The sequence below is a fragment of the Amblyraja radiata genome, chromosome 1 (genome assembly GCF_010909765.2).
Source record: "Amblyraja radiata isolate CabotCenter1 chromosome 1, sAmbRad1.1.pri, whole genome shotgun sequence".
Classification (NCBI taxonomy): domain Eukaryota; kingdom Metazoa; phylum Chordata; class Chondrichthyes; order Rajiformes; family Rajidae; genus Amblyraja; species Amblyraja radiata.
Genome location: NC_045956.1, coordinates 30,542,829 through 30,562,076, shown reverse-complemented (window position 1 = coordinate 30,562,076; position 19,248 = coordinate 30,542,829). Strand labels below are relative to the sequence as shown.

General features: G+C 46.4%; 1 protein-coding gene across 1 annotated transcript in view; it reads left to right on the top strand.

Annotated features, from left to right (window-relative positions):
• Positions 1 to 19,248, top strand: part of LOC116985621 (solute carrier family 2, facilitated glucose transporter member 9-like) — a 210,570-nt gene that overhangs the window by 67,090 nt on the left and 124,232 nt on the right. Inside the window, exons 5-6 of the mRNA XM_033040892.1 lie at positions 4,535 to 4,659; positions 17,885 to 18,030. Of these exons, the coding sequence (XP_032896783.1) occupies positions 4,535 to 4,659; positions 17,885 to 18,030 (271 nt within the window). The remainder of the gene's footprint in view (positions 1 to 4,534; positions 4,660 to 17,884; positions 18,031 to 19,248) is intronic.

Here is a 19,248-nt window from a genome sequence, read left to right as displayed (position 1 = left end):
CCACATCAGACAACAGTTTACTAAATGGTCACCAATGTCCTTATCCCTAATCGGCCGAATCAGTGCTATTAAAATGTTTATCCTACCTAAATGTTTGTATTTATTGCAGATGATACCAATTTTTATTTCTAATTATTTTTTTGATATTATTGACTCAAAAATGTCTTCATATATATGGCAGAATACAAATCCCAGACTCAGTAAAAAATACTTACAGAAATTTTAAAAAGATGATGGTTTGGCACTGTCGAACCTCAGATCTTATTATTGGGCAGTTAATGCTCGTTATTTAATGTTTTGGACAAAAGATTTAGAAGTTACCCAATGCCCAGGATGGATAAATCTTGAACGTGATTCTATTATCATTGTTATCATTGGCTTCTATCCTGGGGCCTTGTTACCTTTTACAATTACGAGATTGAATAAATATACGACTAACCCAATAATAAGACACACATTGCGAATATGGTTTCAATTTCATACGTTTTTTGGATTGAATGATTTTATCTTATCGAGCTATCATATCTAATTTTTTCTTCCAACCTTGTAGTACTGATCAAGCCTTTCTTTTATGGAAGAGGAAGGGATTAGCAGTTTTTTGTGGTTTGTTTTTGGATGGTTGTTTTATGTCTTTTGAACAACTCTCCAATAAATATAATTTACCTAACTCACATTTTGTTAGATAATTCCAAATTAGACATTTTTTGAAGGCTACTCTGCCCTCTTTTCCGTTGCCACATCAAACCAAAATCTCGGAAACAAATTGACATTTGAACCCTTATCAGAAAGGTTTAATAACGACTATTTATGAGTTGATTTTGAAATTACAAATAGATACATTTGATAAAATTAAGAATGACTGGGAAAGAGAACTCCAAATGTCTCTATCTATAGAGAAATGGGAGAGGATTCTTCAATTAGTCAATACCTCTTCAATGTGTGCAAGACATGCTCTGATACAATTCAAGGTGGTTCACAGAGCTCATATGTCAAAAAATAAGTTAGCTCGTTTTTATGGTCATATAAATCCTACCTGTGACAGATGTAATTCAGAAGTGGCCTCACTGACTCGTATTTTTTGGTCTTGTCCACTTTTGGAGAAATATTGGAAAGAAATTTGATACTATTACTGTAGTTTTAGGTATTGATTTACAACCTCATCCTATTACTGCAATTTTTGGGCTACCAACGTTAGATTCTACTCATCTGTTCCGTTCAGCCCATCGGTTGATTGCTTTTACTACATTAATTGCCAGAAGATCTATTTTATATATATATATGTGTGTGTGTGTGTGTATAATATATAAGAGAATAAATATGTGTGTGTGTGTGTATATATATAGGAACAGCATCACATATTTCGCCTGGGCAGCTTACAACCCAGCGGAATGAATATCGATTTCTCTATCTTCAAGTAACCCCTGCATTCCCTCTCCATCCCTACCCCACCCTAGTCGCACCAGCTTCTCGTTCAAACAGCCAGGGTGATCCAGTGAGGCAATATGGATGGAACGGAGAAATGAAAAGTGATGATCACCTTGTTGGGAATGAACTTATAGCCCCCCAAATAGTCAATTCAAGAGAATTAGAGGAACAAATATGCCAAGAGATTTCAAAAAGTCTATCATCGTCACTTTTTTTGCATGGCTTTCATTCATTTGTTCATTATCTCCCTACATCAGTCTATATCTCTCATCTCCCTTTCCCCTGACGTCACCCATTCCTTCTCTCCAGAGATACTGCCTGTCCCGCTGAGTTACTCTGCCATTTTGCGTCTATCTTCAGTTTAAACCAGCATGCTCTCTCTCTCTCTCTCCCCCTCCCCCTCCCCCTCTCCCTCTCCCTCTCCCTCTCCCTCTCCCTCTCCCTCTCCCTCTCCCTCTCCCTCTCCCTCTCCCTCTCCCTCTCCCTCTCCCTCTCCCTCTCCCTCTCCCTCTCTCTCTCCCTCTCTCTCTCCCCCTCCCTCTCCCTCTCTCTACCCCTCTCCCCCTCCCTCTCCCCCTCCCTCTCCCCCCTCTCTCTCTCCCCCTCTCCCTCCCCCCTCTCTCCCGCTCTCTCTCTCCCCCTCCCTCTCCCCCTCTCTCTCTCCCCCCCTCTCTCTCCCCCCCTCTCTCCTCCCCTCTCTCTCCCCCCTCTCTCTCTCCCCCTCTCTCTCTCCCTTCTCTCTCTCTCCCCTCTCTCTCTCTCCCCCCTCTCTCTCTCCCCCTCCCCCCCCCTCTCTCTCCCCTCTCTCTCCCCTCCCCCCTCCCCCCCTCCCCCTCTCTTTCTCTCCCCCCTCTCTCTCCCCCCTCTCTCTCCTCTCTCTATCCCCTCTCTCTCCCCTCTTTCTCTCCCCCTTCTCTCCGCCTATCTCTCTCTCTATGTCCTCTCTCTCTCCCCCTCTCCCTCTCTCCCCCTCTCTCTCTCCCTCTCTCTCTCTCTCCCCTCTCTCTCTCCCCCTCTCCCCCCCCCCCCCTCTCTCCCCCTTCACTCCCCCCCTCACTCCCCCCCTCTCTCTCTCCCTCTCCAAGATTTAATATATATCCCTACATATACAGTTACCTGTTTGATTTATCAAATATTTATCCACTTCTAATGATCCAGCTTTCACTAGCTGCTGGAGCAGAGGATGGCAGCTATTCACCACCCACTGTGAAAATAAACATCTATGTGCCTTAGTTTAAATGATCTACTCTAAGTGACAGGAGGATGGGATTCAATGTGGCAGGTGTGTGATTGGAAGTAGATATAGATGTTGGTGACAGCATGTTCAGTGGACAGAACAGGCAAGAGCTTCAGCAGAGCGCCAGGAAAGATGGTTGGATTAAATTGCATCTATTTTAAAGTGCGAGGCCTGACAGATAAAGTGTATGAACTCAGGGCATGGATAGGTATGTGTGAGTAGAACGTTATAACGATTCTGAAAACCTGCTAAGGGAAGGATAGGACTAGCAGCTTAATGTTCCAGGGTACAGATGCTAAAGGGCCTGTCCCACTTACGCAACTTTTTCGGCAACTGCCGGCACCCGTCATAGGTGATTACAGGTCGCCGAAAATTTTCAACATGTTGAAAATCCAACGGCGACCAGTACAAGGTACGACTCTTTGGGCAACTACTCACGACCATACATGCTTCACCCCGCGACATGTCGCCAGGGTATCGCCTGTATGGTTGTGAGTAGTCTCCTAGTCACCCAAAGAGTCGTAGCGTCTTTCTTGTCGCCGCTGAATTTTCAACACGTTGAAATTTTTCGGCGACCTATGACGGTTGCCGGCAGTCGGCGAAAAAGTAGCGTAAGTGGGACAGGCCCTTAAGGCAAGATAGTGGTGCAGATGAAAGGGGACTTGCTTTACTGATTATGGAGAATGTCACAGCAGTAGTAACATTACGCCAGGGTGATCCAGTGAGGCGATATGGATGGAACGGAGAAATGAAAAGTGATGATCACCTTGTTGGGAATGAACTTATAGCCCCCCAAATAGTCAATTCAAGAGAATTAGAGGAACAAATATGCCAAGAGATTTCATACAGCTTTAAGACTATTCGGGTTGTTATAATGGGAGATTTTAACCTTCACAATATATATTGGGGCTACCATGGTACCAAGAGCTTAGATGGGGTGGAATTTATCAAATATGTTCACGAGATTGATCCCTGGGATGGCGGGACTGTCATATGAGGAAAGATTGAAAAGACTAGGCTTGTATTCACTGGAGTTTAGAAGGATGAGGGGGATCTTATAGAAACATATAAAATTATAAAAGGACTGGACAAGCTCGATGCAGGAAAAATGTTCCCAATGTTGGGCAAGTCCAGAACCAGGGGCCACAGCCTTAGAATAACGGGGAGGCCATTTAAGACTGAGGTGAGGAAAAACTTTTTCACCCAGAGAGTTGTGAATTTGTGGAATTCCCTGCCACAGAGGGCAGTGGAGGCCAAATCACTGGATGGATTCAAGAGATAGTTAGATAGAGATCTAGGGGCTAGTGGAATCGAGGGATATGAGGAGAAGGCAGGCACGGGTTATTGATTGGGGCCGATCAGACATGATCTCAATGAATGGCGGTGCTGGCTCGAAGGGCCGAATGGCCTCCTCCTGCACCTATTTTCTATGTTTCTATGTTTCTATGTTTCTATGTGCCAGAAAGTTTACAAAGGTAATATGTCGAGAGCCCTACAAGGGAGAGGTCAAAGCTTGGCCTAGTCTTCGGGAATTGGCCATGACGTTACAGAAGATAACAACATGTCGCTATTTCGCCATTGAAACTCATTCATTGTTAATTTATGTTTATAATCCATTCGGTGGGTTTCAGCCTATTGAACAGAAAACACATGTTTCATTTGTAGAGCTAAAGAGGATATGAACGTATCAATTCATGGAGATAAATATTCTGACAAGCATTTGGCCTTTGGAGTGTTTCTCGACCCATATATTGTGGGCCATATTCTTCAAGACAATTTGCAGAATATCTGAATATTCTGAATATCATAACATGATCTAAACCCTCAAACCAATTCCATTGTCTGAAAACTTTCTACTTTTTTTTATTCTAGGAAGGGGACTCTTCTCCTAAATAATGGGTTTGCAATCTTTGCTGCTTTATTGATGTCCCTAAGTGAAACTGCTGACTCCTTTGAATTGCTGATTGTAGGTCGTTTTGTTATTGGAGTGAGTGGAGGTGAGAATATTTTCAATTTCATAATTAATTTGTTTAATTATGTGTAGATTTGCTAAAGCTTGTGTGATAATGTATTATTGCAAAAAAAATACTGTCCTGTTTAGTTTAGAGATACAGCGCGGAAACAGGCCCTTCGGCTCACTGAGTCCGCACCAACCAGCAATCCCCGCACATTAACACTATCCTACAAACACTAGGGACAATTTACATTTATACCAAGCCAATTTACCTACAAACCTGTACGTCTTTGGAGTGTGCGGGGAAACCCAACATCTTGGAGAAAACCCACGCGGTCATGGGGAGAACGTACATATTCCGTACAGACAGCACCCATAGTCAGGATCGAACCCGGGTCTCTGGCGCTGAAAGCGCTGTAAAGGGCATGTCACACTTGGCGATTTTCTTTGGCAACTGCCAGCATCATTGACTGACGTATCAGGGTCGCCGAAAGATTTTGAACATTAAACATCTCCGGCGCTGTAAAGCAGTGACTCTACCACTGTGCCGCTCTGCAGGTATGAGGTACAAGGTGTAGAGAAATATGGGCCTGATGCACGGGAATGGGATTAGTATAGATAGGCATCATGGCCAATAGTGCCTTTTTCTGTGTAGGAAGGAACTGCAGATGCTGGTTTACAGTGAAGATAGACACAAAGTGCTGGAGTAATTCAGCAGGACAGGCAGCATCTCTGGAGAGATGGAATGGGTGACGTTTTGGGTCGAGACTCTTCTTCAGACTGTTTTTTCTTCAGTATGATTCTTTAGGTCTATAAATTTGCTGCATCCACACAATACCTTATAATTGGCAGGTGACTCGGAACATATCCCTACATTTCTACTGCTAACTCATTTAACGGAGGAGCAATTGGAATTCCCTTCCTATTGCCCCACAGCCACTGATATCACGATAAGGTTGAGATGTTTCACTACCAACTGTGCCTTTACAGAAGGAGTGTATGTGAGGGACCTTCTTCCCGATGGCAGTGGTGAGGTGAGTGTGTGGCCAGGATGGTGTGGGTCTTTGATGATGCTGGCTGCCCTTTTGTGGCAGCGACTCCGGTAAATCCTTTCGATGGTGGGGAGGTCAGAGCCGGTGATGGACTGGGCATGACAAGGCTCTGTGCAATTGCAAGGACTTTTGCAATGTAACATTCTCCACTATTACATTTAATTTTGAATCCCTTGGTGCAGTTATGATATAAATGTACTTCTACCTAAATGCTTGGAATTCCTTTCAGGTACTTTATTTGGTGACAGTCTAATTGAAATAACAGCGAAACAAAGCTTTTCACTGTACCTCTGAAAATTAAATAATATAGAAGGGAATGCTTAAAAATTACAAGTAGGCATTTTATTATAGGCATCGTATGATACCTCTGAACACCATTTATACCCACAATCTTTATACTATCCACCTCTTGAATTTGCAATGCCTCTTTTATGTAAAAGTAATTAGTGAATCTGTTTTGATATCTTCTGGTTACTTAATGAAATGAGATGTAATTTTATCACAAGTTCTTTGATTGGGTTTCTAATTACATGCTTGATTAACTAATGCCCACATTTAATCAGGAACTTAAATATCTTGTAGAATGGAAGATATACAATACAATTCAATTTATTGTCATTTGGACCCCGTGAGGTCCAAACGAAATGCCGTTTCTGCAGCCATACATTACAACAAATAGACCCAAGACACAACATATTTTACATAAACATCCATCACATTGCTGTGATGGAAGGCCAAAAAAACTTCTCTCTCCACTGCACTCTCCCCCCCATGTCAGAGTCAAAGTCAAAGCCCCCGGCGGGCGATGGCGAATTGTCCCGTGGCCATTAAACCACGCCGGGTAATGCAAGTTCGCGCACCGGGTCTTGGTGTTAGAGCCCCCGGCGCGCGCTCGCAGAGACCCGCCGCCATTCCAAGCCGCGCGGGGCGGTGCTGTAAGGCCCCGCTCCAGGTGCTCTTCAACCCCGCAACTCGGGCGGGAGAAGTCGCCGTTGCGGAAGCCCCGAAAAGCGGTCACCCAGCAGGGACCCGCGGGCTCCCGGTGCCGTCCGCCAAACCCGCAGTTGCAGCCACCGAATCTCCGGGGGTCGGGTCGCAGCAGCGTCCACCACAGCTCCACCCGCTCTGGACTCGGCCAGCTCCGCGACGGTGAGGTGAGTTCGGCACTGGAGTCCCCGGTTTTCCTGCTGGAGGCCGCTCCTCGTTGCAGCCCCAACGACAACGGAGACCCGACAAAGAAAAGGTCGGGTCTCCCGTGCAGGGAGAGATTTAAAAGTTTCCCCCTCCCCCCCACACCACCCCCACCCCCCCACACACATACCCCAACAAAAATAACAAAAACTACATTAAAACATAGACATAAAATAATAAAAACGCAGACGGACTGCAGAGGCCGCTGCTGGCGAGAGCCGCGATATCACAGTTATCATAAGAAAATCAATCATGCAGATTGCTCGACCTTCATTTCCAATGTTGAAACACATTTGCAACTATGGGAAATATATGTCTTGTCTTTTTTTTTAATCCTTTGGATGAGATGATTCTAATACAACCATCAGCTCTCATTGTTATTAAGTAAGAAAGTGGAAAGACATAGAATATGCTAAGAGTCATAGAGTGATCCGGTTGTTTTCCGATTTGGGGCGCGACTCACGTTGCAGCGGCCCCTGCAGCCTGTCTGTATTTTATTATTTTTTTGTCTAGTTAATGTAGTTGTTGTGTTATTTTATACTGTTTTTGGCTGTGTATATGTGGGGAGCGGGGAGGGGGGGACTGTTAAAATCTCTTCCCCTATTCGACCTTTTTCCTGTCGGGTCTCCGTTGTCGTTGGGGCCTAGTACCGTGGAGCGGTCTCCAACCGGAATGACCTGGGGGCTCCAGTCGCAGAGCCTGCGGAGCTGCGGACTTACCATCGTGGAGCTGGCCGGCCTCGGAGCATGGGGAGCGGTGGTGGCTCACTGCTGCGACCGACTCCAGAGCTCGGAGGCTCCAGCCGCAGGTCCGGTGAACGGTGATATAGGGAGCTCGCGGATGCCTGGGGGGAGACCGCTTTTTGGAGCTCCCGCCCGTATCGCGGGGTTGGAACGACCCGGAGCAGAGCCGTACATCGCCCGGCGCGGCTCTAACGGTCGCGGGACATTCCAACGCCTGCCTGCATGGCCTCAACGGCCGTGGGACTTACCATTGCCCGCAGGGGGGCTTTAACATCGGAAGAAAAATGGAGAGCAGGGGAGAGAAAAGACTTTGCCTTCCATCACAGTGAGGAGGAGATTCACTGTAATGGATATTTGTGTGAATTGAATTGTTTGTGTGTCTTGTAGAATTTTGTTTTGTTTGTATGGCTGTGGAAACAGAGTTTTGTTTGAGCCTCATTGAGGTTCAAATGACAATGAATAAATATTGTATTTTGTATTGTATTGTGATACAGCATGGAAACAGGCCTTTCAGCCCAACTTGCCCACACAAGTCAACATGTCCCAGTGACACTAGTCCCACCTGCCTACAATTGGTCCATATCCCTCCAAACCTGACCTATCCATGCACTTGTCTAACTGATACATCTACCCGATCTATTACTCGCATGATTTTGTGCACTTCTATAAGATCACCCCTCATCCTCCTGCGCTCCAAGGAATAGAGACCCAGCCTACTCAACCTGTCCCTATAGCTCACACCCTCTAGTTCTGGCAACATCCTCGTAAATCTTCTCTGTATCCTTTCCAGCTTGACAACATCTTTTCTTTAACATGGTGCCCAGAACTGAACACAATATTCTAAATGCGGCCTCACCAGTGTCTTTATACAACTGCAACATGACCTCCCAACTTCTATACTCAATACTCTGACTGATGAAGGCCAATGTGCAAAAAGCCCTTTTGACCACCTCATCTACATGCGACTCGACCTTCAAGGAACCATGCACCTGTACTCCTAGATCCCTCTGCTCTACAACACTCCCCAGAGACCTACCATTTACTGTGTAGGTCCTGCCCTTGTTAGACAGTTCTCTATTTTAAATCCCATCAACCATTCCTCCGCCCACCTGGCCAACCGCTCAAGATCCTGCTGCAATCTTTCACAACCATCTTCACTATCTGCAAAACCGCCCACTTTTGTATCATCAGTAAAAGTTAGACAGGATTGGGAAGCTTGACGTGATCCAGTAACATCAGGCGTGGTGCTGGCATCACATCAGGAAGAAGTTGGAGATGTTGCATCACCAACTGGACCTCCCAGATATCCCGAATGGCAGCAAGATGCAAACTCGAGCACTATCTTCTGTATCCTGATTATTTCTCTCTTTACACTACCTTTCTACTTGCCATGTACAGCAAGTATACTTCAGATACTCGTCTGAAGAAGGGTCTCGACCCGAATCGTCACCTATTCCTTTTCTTCAGAGATGCTGCCTATCCCGTTAAGTTAATGCAGCATTTTGTGTCTATCTTTGTACTTGTGTATTGCCTGTCTATACTCGTGTTTGAGCCGATTTGACTGGATAGCATGCAAAACAATGTATTCATTATATCTTGGTACACGTGACGATATACATGTCTGTAGAAGGGTCCCAAGCCAAAACATTGTCTAATCATTACCTTCCACTTCAGAATCAGACATTCCTGAAGTAACAGTTCAAATGGCAACAGCATCTTGTATTTCACAACAGCATTTGGCCAATTGATTCTATATTGGCTATTAGAGCTATCCCATCACTCCCATTCTCTCCTTTATTTTTTTCTAACCTTTTCTCTCTCACATGACCATAAACACTCCCTTCATTCTCCCACCAGCCACATACACTGGAAGGAATTTATAGTGACCAGTTGACCAAACAATCACCTCCAGGAAAACACATACACGTGCACACACACACACACACACACACACACACACACACACACACACACACACACACACACACACACACACACACACACACACACACACACACACACACACACACACACACACACGCACACAGGCACACAGGCACACAGGCACACACGCACACACGCACACACGCACACACACACACACACACACACACACACACACACACACACACACACACACACACACACACACACACACACAGATCACAGATCACAGATCACAGTTGCCACATTTCAACAGATGTATAAATACAAAGATAGACACAAATTGCTAGAGTAACTCAGCAGGACAGGCAGCAACTCGAAACATCACCCATTCCTTCTTGCCGGAGATGCTGCCTGTCCCGCTGAGTTACTCCAGCATTTTGTGTTAATCTTCAGTTTAAAGCAGCATCTGCAGTTTCATCATGCACAGATGTTTTAATACACTGGATTAACATATCCATGAATGTAGCGCTTTGATGCGTATACATTATTTATTACAAATGGGTGAATATTAATGAAGGCAGATCGAAGCATGGTAACAGCATGGAATTAGACCTTTCTCAACCTGTTCTCACCTCTGTGACCATTACCACTTCTGCCCTTCTACCACTCACCAAGAGGAGGCAAAATTTACAGTAGCAAAACAATGTGACAATTGCCAAAAAGCAAACTGCTGGAAGAACTCAGTGGATCAGATAGCATGGCCGTCCGAAGGGGGGGTGCGTTGGGTGTGACCGCACCCCCCTTTTTTCCCCCAGAGTAAGAAAAAAATCCCGAGGGGGAAAAAAAAAAAATCGGGATAAGGGAGTGCCCATTTCTCCGGCCCGGGGGGGGGGGGGTGCGGTGCGGTGTCTGCCCGCCTGGTCCAGCGGCTCCATCCACGGCGTCGGAGCCTCACCAACAGCTTGCCTGGCGACCAGGAGACCGTCCTCCCGTCGGCGGGCGGGAGTGGCTCAATCTGAACCCAGCGGTTGTACCCCAAAACTAGGCGCCGCTGCGGCGGGGCCCGCTCCCCCTGCCTTCCCCCGCCGCCGGGGCCCAAGCCATCTTCTCCCACGCCACCCGCACTGGGCCCACGCCACCCCTGCTGGCCCACGCCACCCCCGCTGGGCCCACGCCACCCTCGTTGACCCCCGCTGGGCTAACGCCACCCCCACTGGGCCCACGCCACCCCCGCTGGGCCCACAGCACCCCCGCTGGGCACACGCCACCCCCGTTGACCCCCGCTGGGCACACGCCACCCCCGCTGGGCCCAAGCCACCCACACTGGGCCCAAGCCACCCCCGCTGGGCCCACACCACCCCCGCTGACCTCCACCGTGCCGAAGCCACCCCCGCTGTCCCCACTGGGCCCACGCCACCCCCGCTGGGCCCACGCCACCCCCGCTGGGCCCACGCCACCCCCGTTGACCCCCGCTGGGCTAATGCCACCCCTACTGGGCCCACGCCACCCCCGCTGGGCCCAAGCCACCCACACTGGGCCCAAGCCACCCCCGCTGGGCCCACACCACCCCCGCTGACCTCCACTGTGCCGAAGCCACCCCCGCTGTCCCCACTGGGCCCACGCCACCCCCGCTGAGCCCATGCCACCTTCATCTTCGTCCCCCCCCACCAGATAGAGGGGGGGATGTGGGAGGGGGAGAGAGAGATGGGGGAGGGAAGAGGGAAAGGGGGATTATCTTTAGTGAGATTGCAAAATTAAGGTAGGTTTTAGAGCTATTATATTTTCTCTTCTTTATGAATAATTTTAAACAATATCAAATAATATCAAACAATCGGGACTGCTTTCTTTTCCTTGATAATAATACTGAAAAATATGAATTCCATAGTTTGTGACATAAATATACATTTTAATAGGATCATTATATACAGATGTAACATTTCCATTTCGAGATCGGGGTGGGGGGGGGGGCAAATATGCGTCAAGCCGATAGCCTAATCGTTATAGAGTTAAAAGATAGGCTAATCGATAAAGAGCTGAGAAGAGGAATCAGAGCTGCCAAGGAGATGTACTCTGAGAAGTTGAGGAGCAAGTTCTCAGCTAGTGACTCTTCTTCAGTTTCAAAGGGCATGCAAGAAATCACCAGCTATAAGAGGAAAGCCCCCCGCTCTTTGGACAATCGTCAGCTGACGAACTACCTGAATGAGTTTTACTGTAGGTTTGAAAATCAGAAACGTAACCCTGGTACCCCCTCCCCAACAAACATAGCAAGACCCCAGTCTGCAAAGAATTGACCCTGCACCCTCTCCTTCCCATTCACCACCTCACACCTACTTAAGGCAAAACTGCAATAATGAAAAGAGTGGTCCCTTTCTCACCCCAACTTCACACCCAATTACTCATTTTTAACCTGTACCTGCAAAGATGCACTGTCCCTGCCTGCTTCAAAGTCTCCACTATTGTCCCTGTACCCAAAAAGGTAAGGATCACTGGTCTTAGTGACTACACTGACCTCTGTAGTCATGGAGACCGTTGAAAGGCTTGTGCTGGCCAAGCTGCAAAATATCACAATCCCTCTGCTGGACCCTCTGCATTTTGTATATTGGGCCAATAGATCAGTGGATGATGCAGTCAATCTGGGCCTACACTTCATCCTCCAGCACCTAGACCGCCAGGGGACCTATGCAAGGATTTTGTTTGTTTATTTTAGCTCTGCATTCAACACCATTGTACCAGAGCTACTACGCTCCAAACTTGTGCCTGAACCCCTCTGTCGGTGGATCACCAGCTTTCTGACTGATAGGAAGCAGCATGTGAGACGGGAAAGCATATCTCGGACCTGCAAACGCTCAGCATAGGAGCACCGCAAGATGCGTACTCTCCCCTCTCCTCTACTCTCGCCACATCAATGACTGCACCTCCACAGACACCTCTGTCAAGCTTCTCAAGTTTGCGGACGACACAACCCTGATTGGACTGATTCAGAATGGAGATCTCTGTACTCTTTTCAATTTGACATCTTTCCGATAACATGGTGCCCAGAACTGAACACAATATTCTAAATGCGGTCTCACCAACGTCTTATACAACTGCAACATGACCTCACAACTTCTATACTCAATACTCTGACTGATGAGGGCCAAAGTGCCAAAATACGTTTTGACCACCTGATATACCTGCGACACAACCTTCAAGGAACCATGCAACCATCAACCATTCCTCTGCCCACCTGGCTAATTGATCCAGATCCTGCTGCAATCTTTCACAACCATCTTCACTATATGCAAAACCAATCACATCTGTATCATCAGTAAACTTGCTAATCTTGCCCTGTTCTGTGACGTTTCACAGAGTGCTAGAGTAACTCAGCGGGTCAGGTTGAGTATGGAGCTTGGGAGGTCATGTTGCAGTTGCATAAGAAGGTGGTGAGGCCACATTCCGAGCATTGTATTCAGTTCTGGGCACCATGCTGGAAAGGGTACAGTGAAGATTTACGAGGATGTTGCCAGGACTAGAGGGCCAGAGCTATAGGGAAAGGTTGAGTAAGCTGGGACTCTATTTCATGGAGCACAGGAGGATGAGGGATGATCTAATAGAGGTGTATAAAATCATGATTTGAATAGATATAGTTGAGTCTTTTGCCCAGAGTAGGTGAATCGAGGAGCAGAGGACATAAGTTTAAGGTGAACGGCAAAAGATTTAATAGGAATCTGAGGGGTATGTTTTTCACACAAAGGGTGGTAGGTGTATGGAACAAGCTGCCAGAGGAGGTAGTTGAGGCGGGGACTATCGCAACATTTATCAAACAGTTAGACAGGTACATGGATAGGACAGATTCGGAGTGATATGGATCAAACGTGGGCAGGTGGGACTAGTGCAGATGGGGCATGCTGGGCCGAAGGGCCTGTTTCCACACTGTATCACTCTATGACTATCTATCTTTCCCTCTCAAACACATTCTCCTGCCTTCTCCCCATTACCTCTGACACCCCTATCAATCAAGAATCTATCAATCTCCTCCTGAAAAATGTCCATTGACTTGACCTCCACAGCTGTCTGTGGCAATGAATTCCACAGCTGTCTGTGGCAATGAATTCCACAGTTCACCACCCTCTGACAAGAAGTTCCTGCTCATCTCCTTCCTAAAGGAATGTCTTTTAATTCTGAGGCTGTGGCCACTGGTCCTAGACACTCCCACTAGTGGAAACATCCTCTCCACATCCACTCCATCCAGGTTTTTACCAGGCTGGGACAGACTGTAACAGCTTCACACCATGTCCCAAAGCCCGTGTCCTGTCCTGCATCACCCAAGGCAGCAGAGACATTATAGGAGAGGGCAAGCACCGTAACAAAGTAGCTCACGATGGTTTGGGTAACATTCAGGACTGTCTATGCATGCCACATCATGAATATTACTGAAGAACGGTCTTGACCTGAAATATAATCTCCAGAGATGCTGCCTGACTCACTGAGTTACTCCAGCACTCTGTGACATGTCATCTATCCATGTTCTCCAGAGATGCTGCCTGACCCGCTGAGTTACTCCAGCACTCTGTGAAACGTCGCCTATTCATATTCTCCGCAGATGCTGCCTGACCCACTGAGTTACTCCAGCACTTTGTGTCTATTTTCCCTTCACCCATCTGCCCAAGCCCACTCTCCCCCCTCCTTTCCTATGTTCCTTTCCACCCATAAACCTCTCTCTGCCTTTACATTTCACTCCTCTTTCAAATCTGCTCTCCTTATCAACATGCATTTTTCTTCTTAACTTTTTAGTCATAGAATGATGCAGTGTGGAAACAGGCCCTTCAGCCCAACTTGCCCACACCGACCAACATGTCCCATCTACACTAGTCCCACTCACACGCGTTTGGCCCATATATCCATTTAAATCTGTCCTATCCATGTACATGTCCAAATGTCTCTTAAACATTAGGATAGTCCCAGCCTTAACTACCTCCTCTGGCAGCTCGTTCCATACACCCAGCACCCTTTGTGTGAAAAAGCTACCTCTCAGATTCCTGTTAATTTCTGAAATATTGGTCATAAATTTGGTGCAAAATGCTCCAAAATAAGGCTCAGAATGCATCAGAGAGCATCTAAAACCCCTGAGCTTCCAGGGTCCTTAAGCGGGCCCTGCACCCCGGCATCGATGGACTTCACGCTTTACACTCATGATGTGCGCAGCGCGCACACTATTTCACATTAAATTTTTTGTGATCCTGTCATGCCACCCCCCTTTTTGGAAAGTTTCATACAGGCCTGGATAGCATCTGAGAAGTCTATGCCCCATGGATGTTTTGGGTCATACCCTTCTTCAGGCTGATTAGAGTTTGAGAAATTCATCCTCAGTCATACGCACCACATTAACAACTCTAGTTACGCTCAATATACCACCAGCAAGTCTTTGGAATATGGTGAAAACCCACATGGTCACAAGAATGTGTAGTAAGGAACCTTACACTTCCATATCTCTGTGTCTCCCTCTCCCCTGACTCTCAGCCTAAATAGGTGTATCGTCCCGAAACATCACCTATTCCTTGACAGGTTATTTTAATGTTACTGGAATGTTTTTGAGTTGAATAAACTCATGTTGGGTGCGTGGGGTCGTTGAGTAAAATGTCAACTGGATGTTTGTGAAAGTAACGGACAACATACCCCTTTTGTTATGTTGGATATGGAAGGTTTGGAGCAAGTAGTAGGAAGATAAAGATTGTCACAAAACGCTGGAGTAACTCAGTGGGACAGGCAGCATCTCTGGACAGAAGGAATGGATGACGTCTTGCACCCTGCTTGAAGTGGCAGGAAACTGCACTTGAATTTGGTGGCCTTGCACCCTGCTTGAAATGGTATGAAATGGCACTTGAATTTGGTGGCCTTGCACCCTGCTTGAAGTGGTATGAAACTGCATTTGAATTTGGTGGCCTTGCACCCTGCTTGAAATGGTATGAAACTGCACTTGAATTTGGTGGCCTTGCACCCTGCTTGAAATGGTATGAAACTGCATTTGAATTTGGTGGCCTTGCACCCTGCATGAAATGGTATGAAACTGCACTTGAATTTGGTGGCCTTGCACCCTGCTTGAAATGGTATGAAACGCATTTGAATTTGGTGGCCTTGCACCCTGCTTGAAATGGTATGAAACTGCACTTGAATTTGGTGGCCTTGCACCCTGCATGAAGTGGTAGGAAACTGCACTTGAATTTGGTGGCCTTGCACCCTGCTTGGAATGGAATATCAAGGGATAGCAGTGAGTCAACTGCCAGCCCACCAGCCGTGAGTCAACTGCCAGCCCAATAATCCATTTGGCTCACAATGTCCATACTAGCCCTCTGGAAACCAGTCTTTTCAGCCCACAACACCCATACTAGTGCTCCAGAAAGCCCCCCCCCCCCCTCCCCACTGGCCACCAATATTGGAATTGGTGGAGTGGAATATTGCATTGGGGGAACAGCCCTCCGGTCCCACTTAGTCTAGTAATAAACTAAAAAGGTCTAAAAAAAGTTTTATATATGCTAATATTACACACACACACACACACACACACACACACACACGCACGCACGCACGCACGCACGCACGCACGCGCGCGCGCGCGCGCACACACACACACACACACACACACACACACACACACACACACACACACACACACACACACACACACACACACACACACACACACACACACACACACACACACACACACACACACACACTTAAACATACATCAAACAAACAAACAGTAATACTGAAAAGATAAAAGCAATACCCCCAAGTTTGGGAATAGGCTAAACTGTGTTCTCAAAGATTATGAAGGGTTGAATTGAAAGTTTCCACGTGGTCCAGTCGGGAAATCTACTAAGAGTCATAGAGTGATACAGCGTGGAAACAGGCCCTTCGGCTCAACTCGCCCACACCGGCCAACAATGTCCCAGCTACACTAGTCCCACTTGCCTGCTCTTGGTCCATATCCCTCCAAACCTGCCCTATCCATGTACTTGTCTAACTGTTTCTTAAACGTTGGGATAGTCCCAGCCTCAACTACCTCCTCTGGCAGCTTGTTCCATACACCCACCACCCTTTGTGTGAAAATGTTACCCCTCAGAATTCTATTAAATCTTTTCCCCTTCAACTTGAACCTAGTCCCCTGGTCCTTGATTCCCTTACACTGGGCAAGAGACTCTGTGCATCTACCCAAACAATTCCTCTCATGATGCCATTTTGGATGTGAAATTTGCCACCACAGAGAAGGTTCAAGGAGCTACCTAATCACATTTCAGGCAAAGGAAATTTCAGAGGAATCTTCAAATGCAAAGTAATTTCAAATTGTTTATCTCAAAATAACATGGAAAGTATTGTAGATGGACAGAAGGCAATGTACGATGAGCGGAATGTTTTAAATGTAGTGGAAATATGATATAATGAAGATGATCTGTTTTTGGTGTTTTTGTGTAATGTGTTTGGCAATTGAATGCTATGTTATGGCAGATACGGGTAGATCTAAATCTAAGATTGACACAAAATGCTGGAGCAACTCAGCGGGTCAGGTAGCATCTCTGTGACATTTTGGGTGGAAACCCTTCTTCAGACTGACAGTTCAGTTTAGTTTATTGTCACAAAACGATACGATACGATAGAACTTTATTCATCCCTGGAGGCAAATTCGTCTGTCAACAGTCACAAACAGTGAAAAGGTTTTGTTTTGTACTAAACAGCCAGCAGAAAGACAATACATGATTACAATCGATCCATTTACAGTGTATAGATAAATGATAAGGGAATAACGTTTAGTGCAAGGTAAAGCTAACAAAGTCCGATCAAGGATAGTCTGAGGGTCATCAAAGAGGTAGATAGAAGTTCAGCACTGCTCTCTGGTTGTGGTAGGATGATTCTGTTGCCTGAAAACAGCTGGGAAGAAACTGTCCCTGAATCTGGAGGTGTGCGTTTTCACACTTCGATACCTTTTGCCTGATGGGAGAGGGGAGAAGAGGGAGTGGCCAGTGTGCTCCTTGTCCTTGATTATGCTGTTGGCCTTGCCGAGGCAGCGTGAGGTATAAATGGAGTCAATAGAAGGGTGGTTGGTTTGTGTGATGGTCTGGGTTGAGATCAAAATTTGCTGCAATTTCTTGCGGTCTTGGATGAAGCTGTACCCAAACCAAGATGTGTTGCAAATGCGAGATATGGGCGGTGATATCGAGAGATATGTAGAACAAATTAATGAAAGATATGCAAAAAAGTAACAATCCATAGATCTAAATCGATACACTGCATGTCTTGCAAATATTGCTTTATTACTTGGTGTAGTGGTTTATATGTAGATATCTTCCACAGAATGTTTCAAGTATATCTTGCAGACCATTGTGTATTTGACATTTACATTCTATTCTTTTGATAGGAATTTCTCTCAGTGCCCTTCCAATGTATTTGGTTGAAATATCACAGAAACACATCCGCGGTGCCTTGGGGCAGATCACGGCCGTTTTCATCTGTATTGGTGTCTTCACCGGCCAGATCATGGGACTGCCGGAGATTCTTGGCAAGGTTGGTAAAACCAGTTTCTCAACCTCCACCTGTGTTAATATCTTATGGAAATAGGTTTTCAATCCTCCATCTACATTTACATAACTCACAAAGATAAAATGTGTAGGAAGGAAGTTCAGATGCTGGTTTAAACCGAAGATAGACACAAAATGCCGGAGTAACTCAGCGGGACAGGCAGCATTTCTGGAGAGAAGGAATGGGTGACGTTTCGAATCGAGACCCTCCTTCAGACTGAGGGTCAGGGGATGGAGATCAAGGCAAATGTAGAAACGTAGAATAGACCATTGATGGCTAGGAGAAGGTAACAACAAAGCGAACAGAGATACTTTTCTTTGATTGTTTGGAAAGTGAGACCGGTGGTGCAGGGGGAAACAAACTATCGTATTTTAAAATAATGTTTAATATTTTGCATGTGATGGGGAGGAAAATTCTATTTATTACTGTGCATCATAATGTCGACAGATACAGACTACAGAATATGACCCAGGTATGCAAATAGTCGCTACATAAAGGGCGCTGACAGAGTTACAAAGAGTCCTGAGCCAGCTCCACCTTTGTTCTCCCCCCTCCCCCCCCACTCCTGGTGGTCCACCCACACCGGGTCCTCCATTGTTCTTCTACTTCCCACATGGCGGTCCCCCCCACGCTGGGTCCTCCTTTGTTCATTAATTCGCACATTCATTCATTCACTCCATTCACTCATTCATTCCATTCACTCATTCACTTATTCACTCATACACCCATTCACTCATTCACTCACTCAGGCACGCATGCAGTGACGCAGTGACTTCACTCAGGCAGGCACGCACGCACGCAGGCAGGCACGCAGGCAGGCAGGCACGCAGGCACTAAGGCATTCACTCATTCACCCATTCACTCTATTCAGGCTACGCGCACTCAGGGACGCATTCAGGCACTCAGGGAGGCACTCAGGCACGCCAGGCAGGCATTCACGCACGCAGGCATTCAGGCAGGCATTCAGGCACTCATTCATTCATTCACTCATTAATTCTCTCATTCATTCATTCATTCATTCATTCATTCATTCATTCATTCATTCATTCATTCATTCATTCATTCATTCACTCACTCATTCATTCATTCATTCATTCACACATTCACTCATTCATTCATTCACTCACTCACTTATTCGTTCACTCACTCATTCACTCATTCACTCATTCACTCATTCATTCACTCATTCACACATTCATTCAT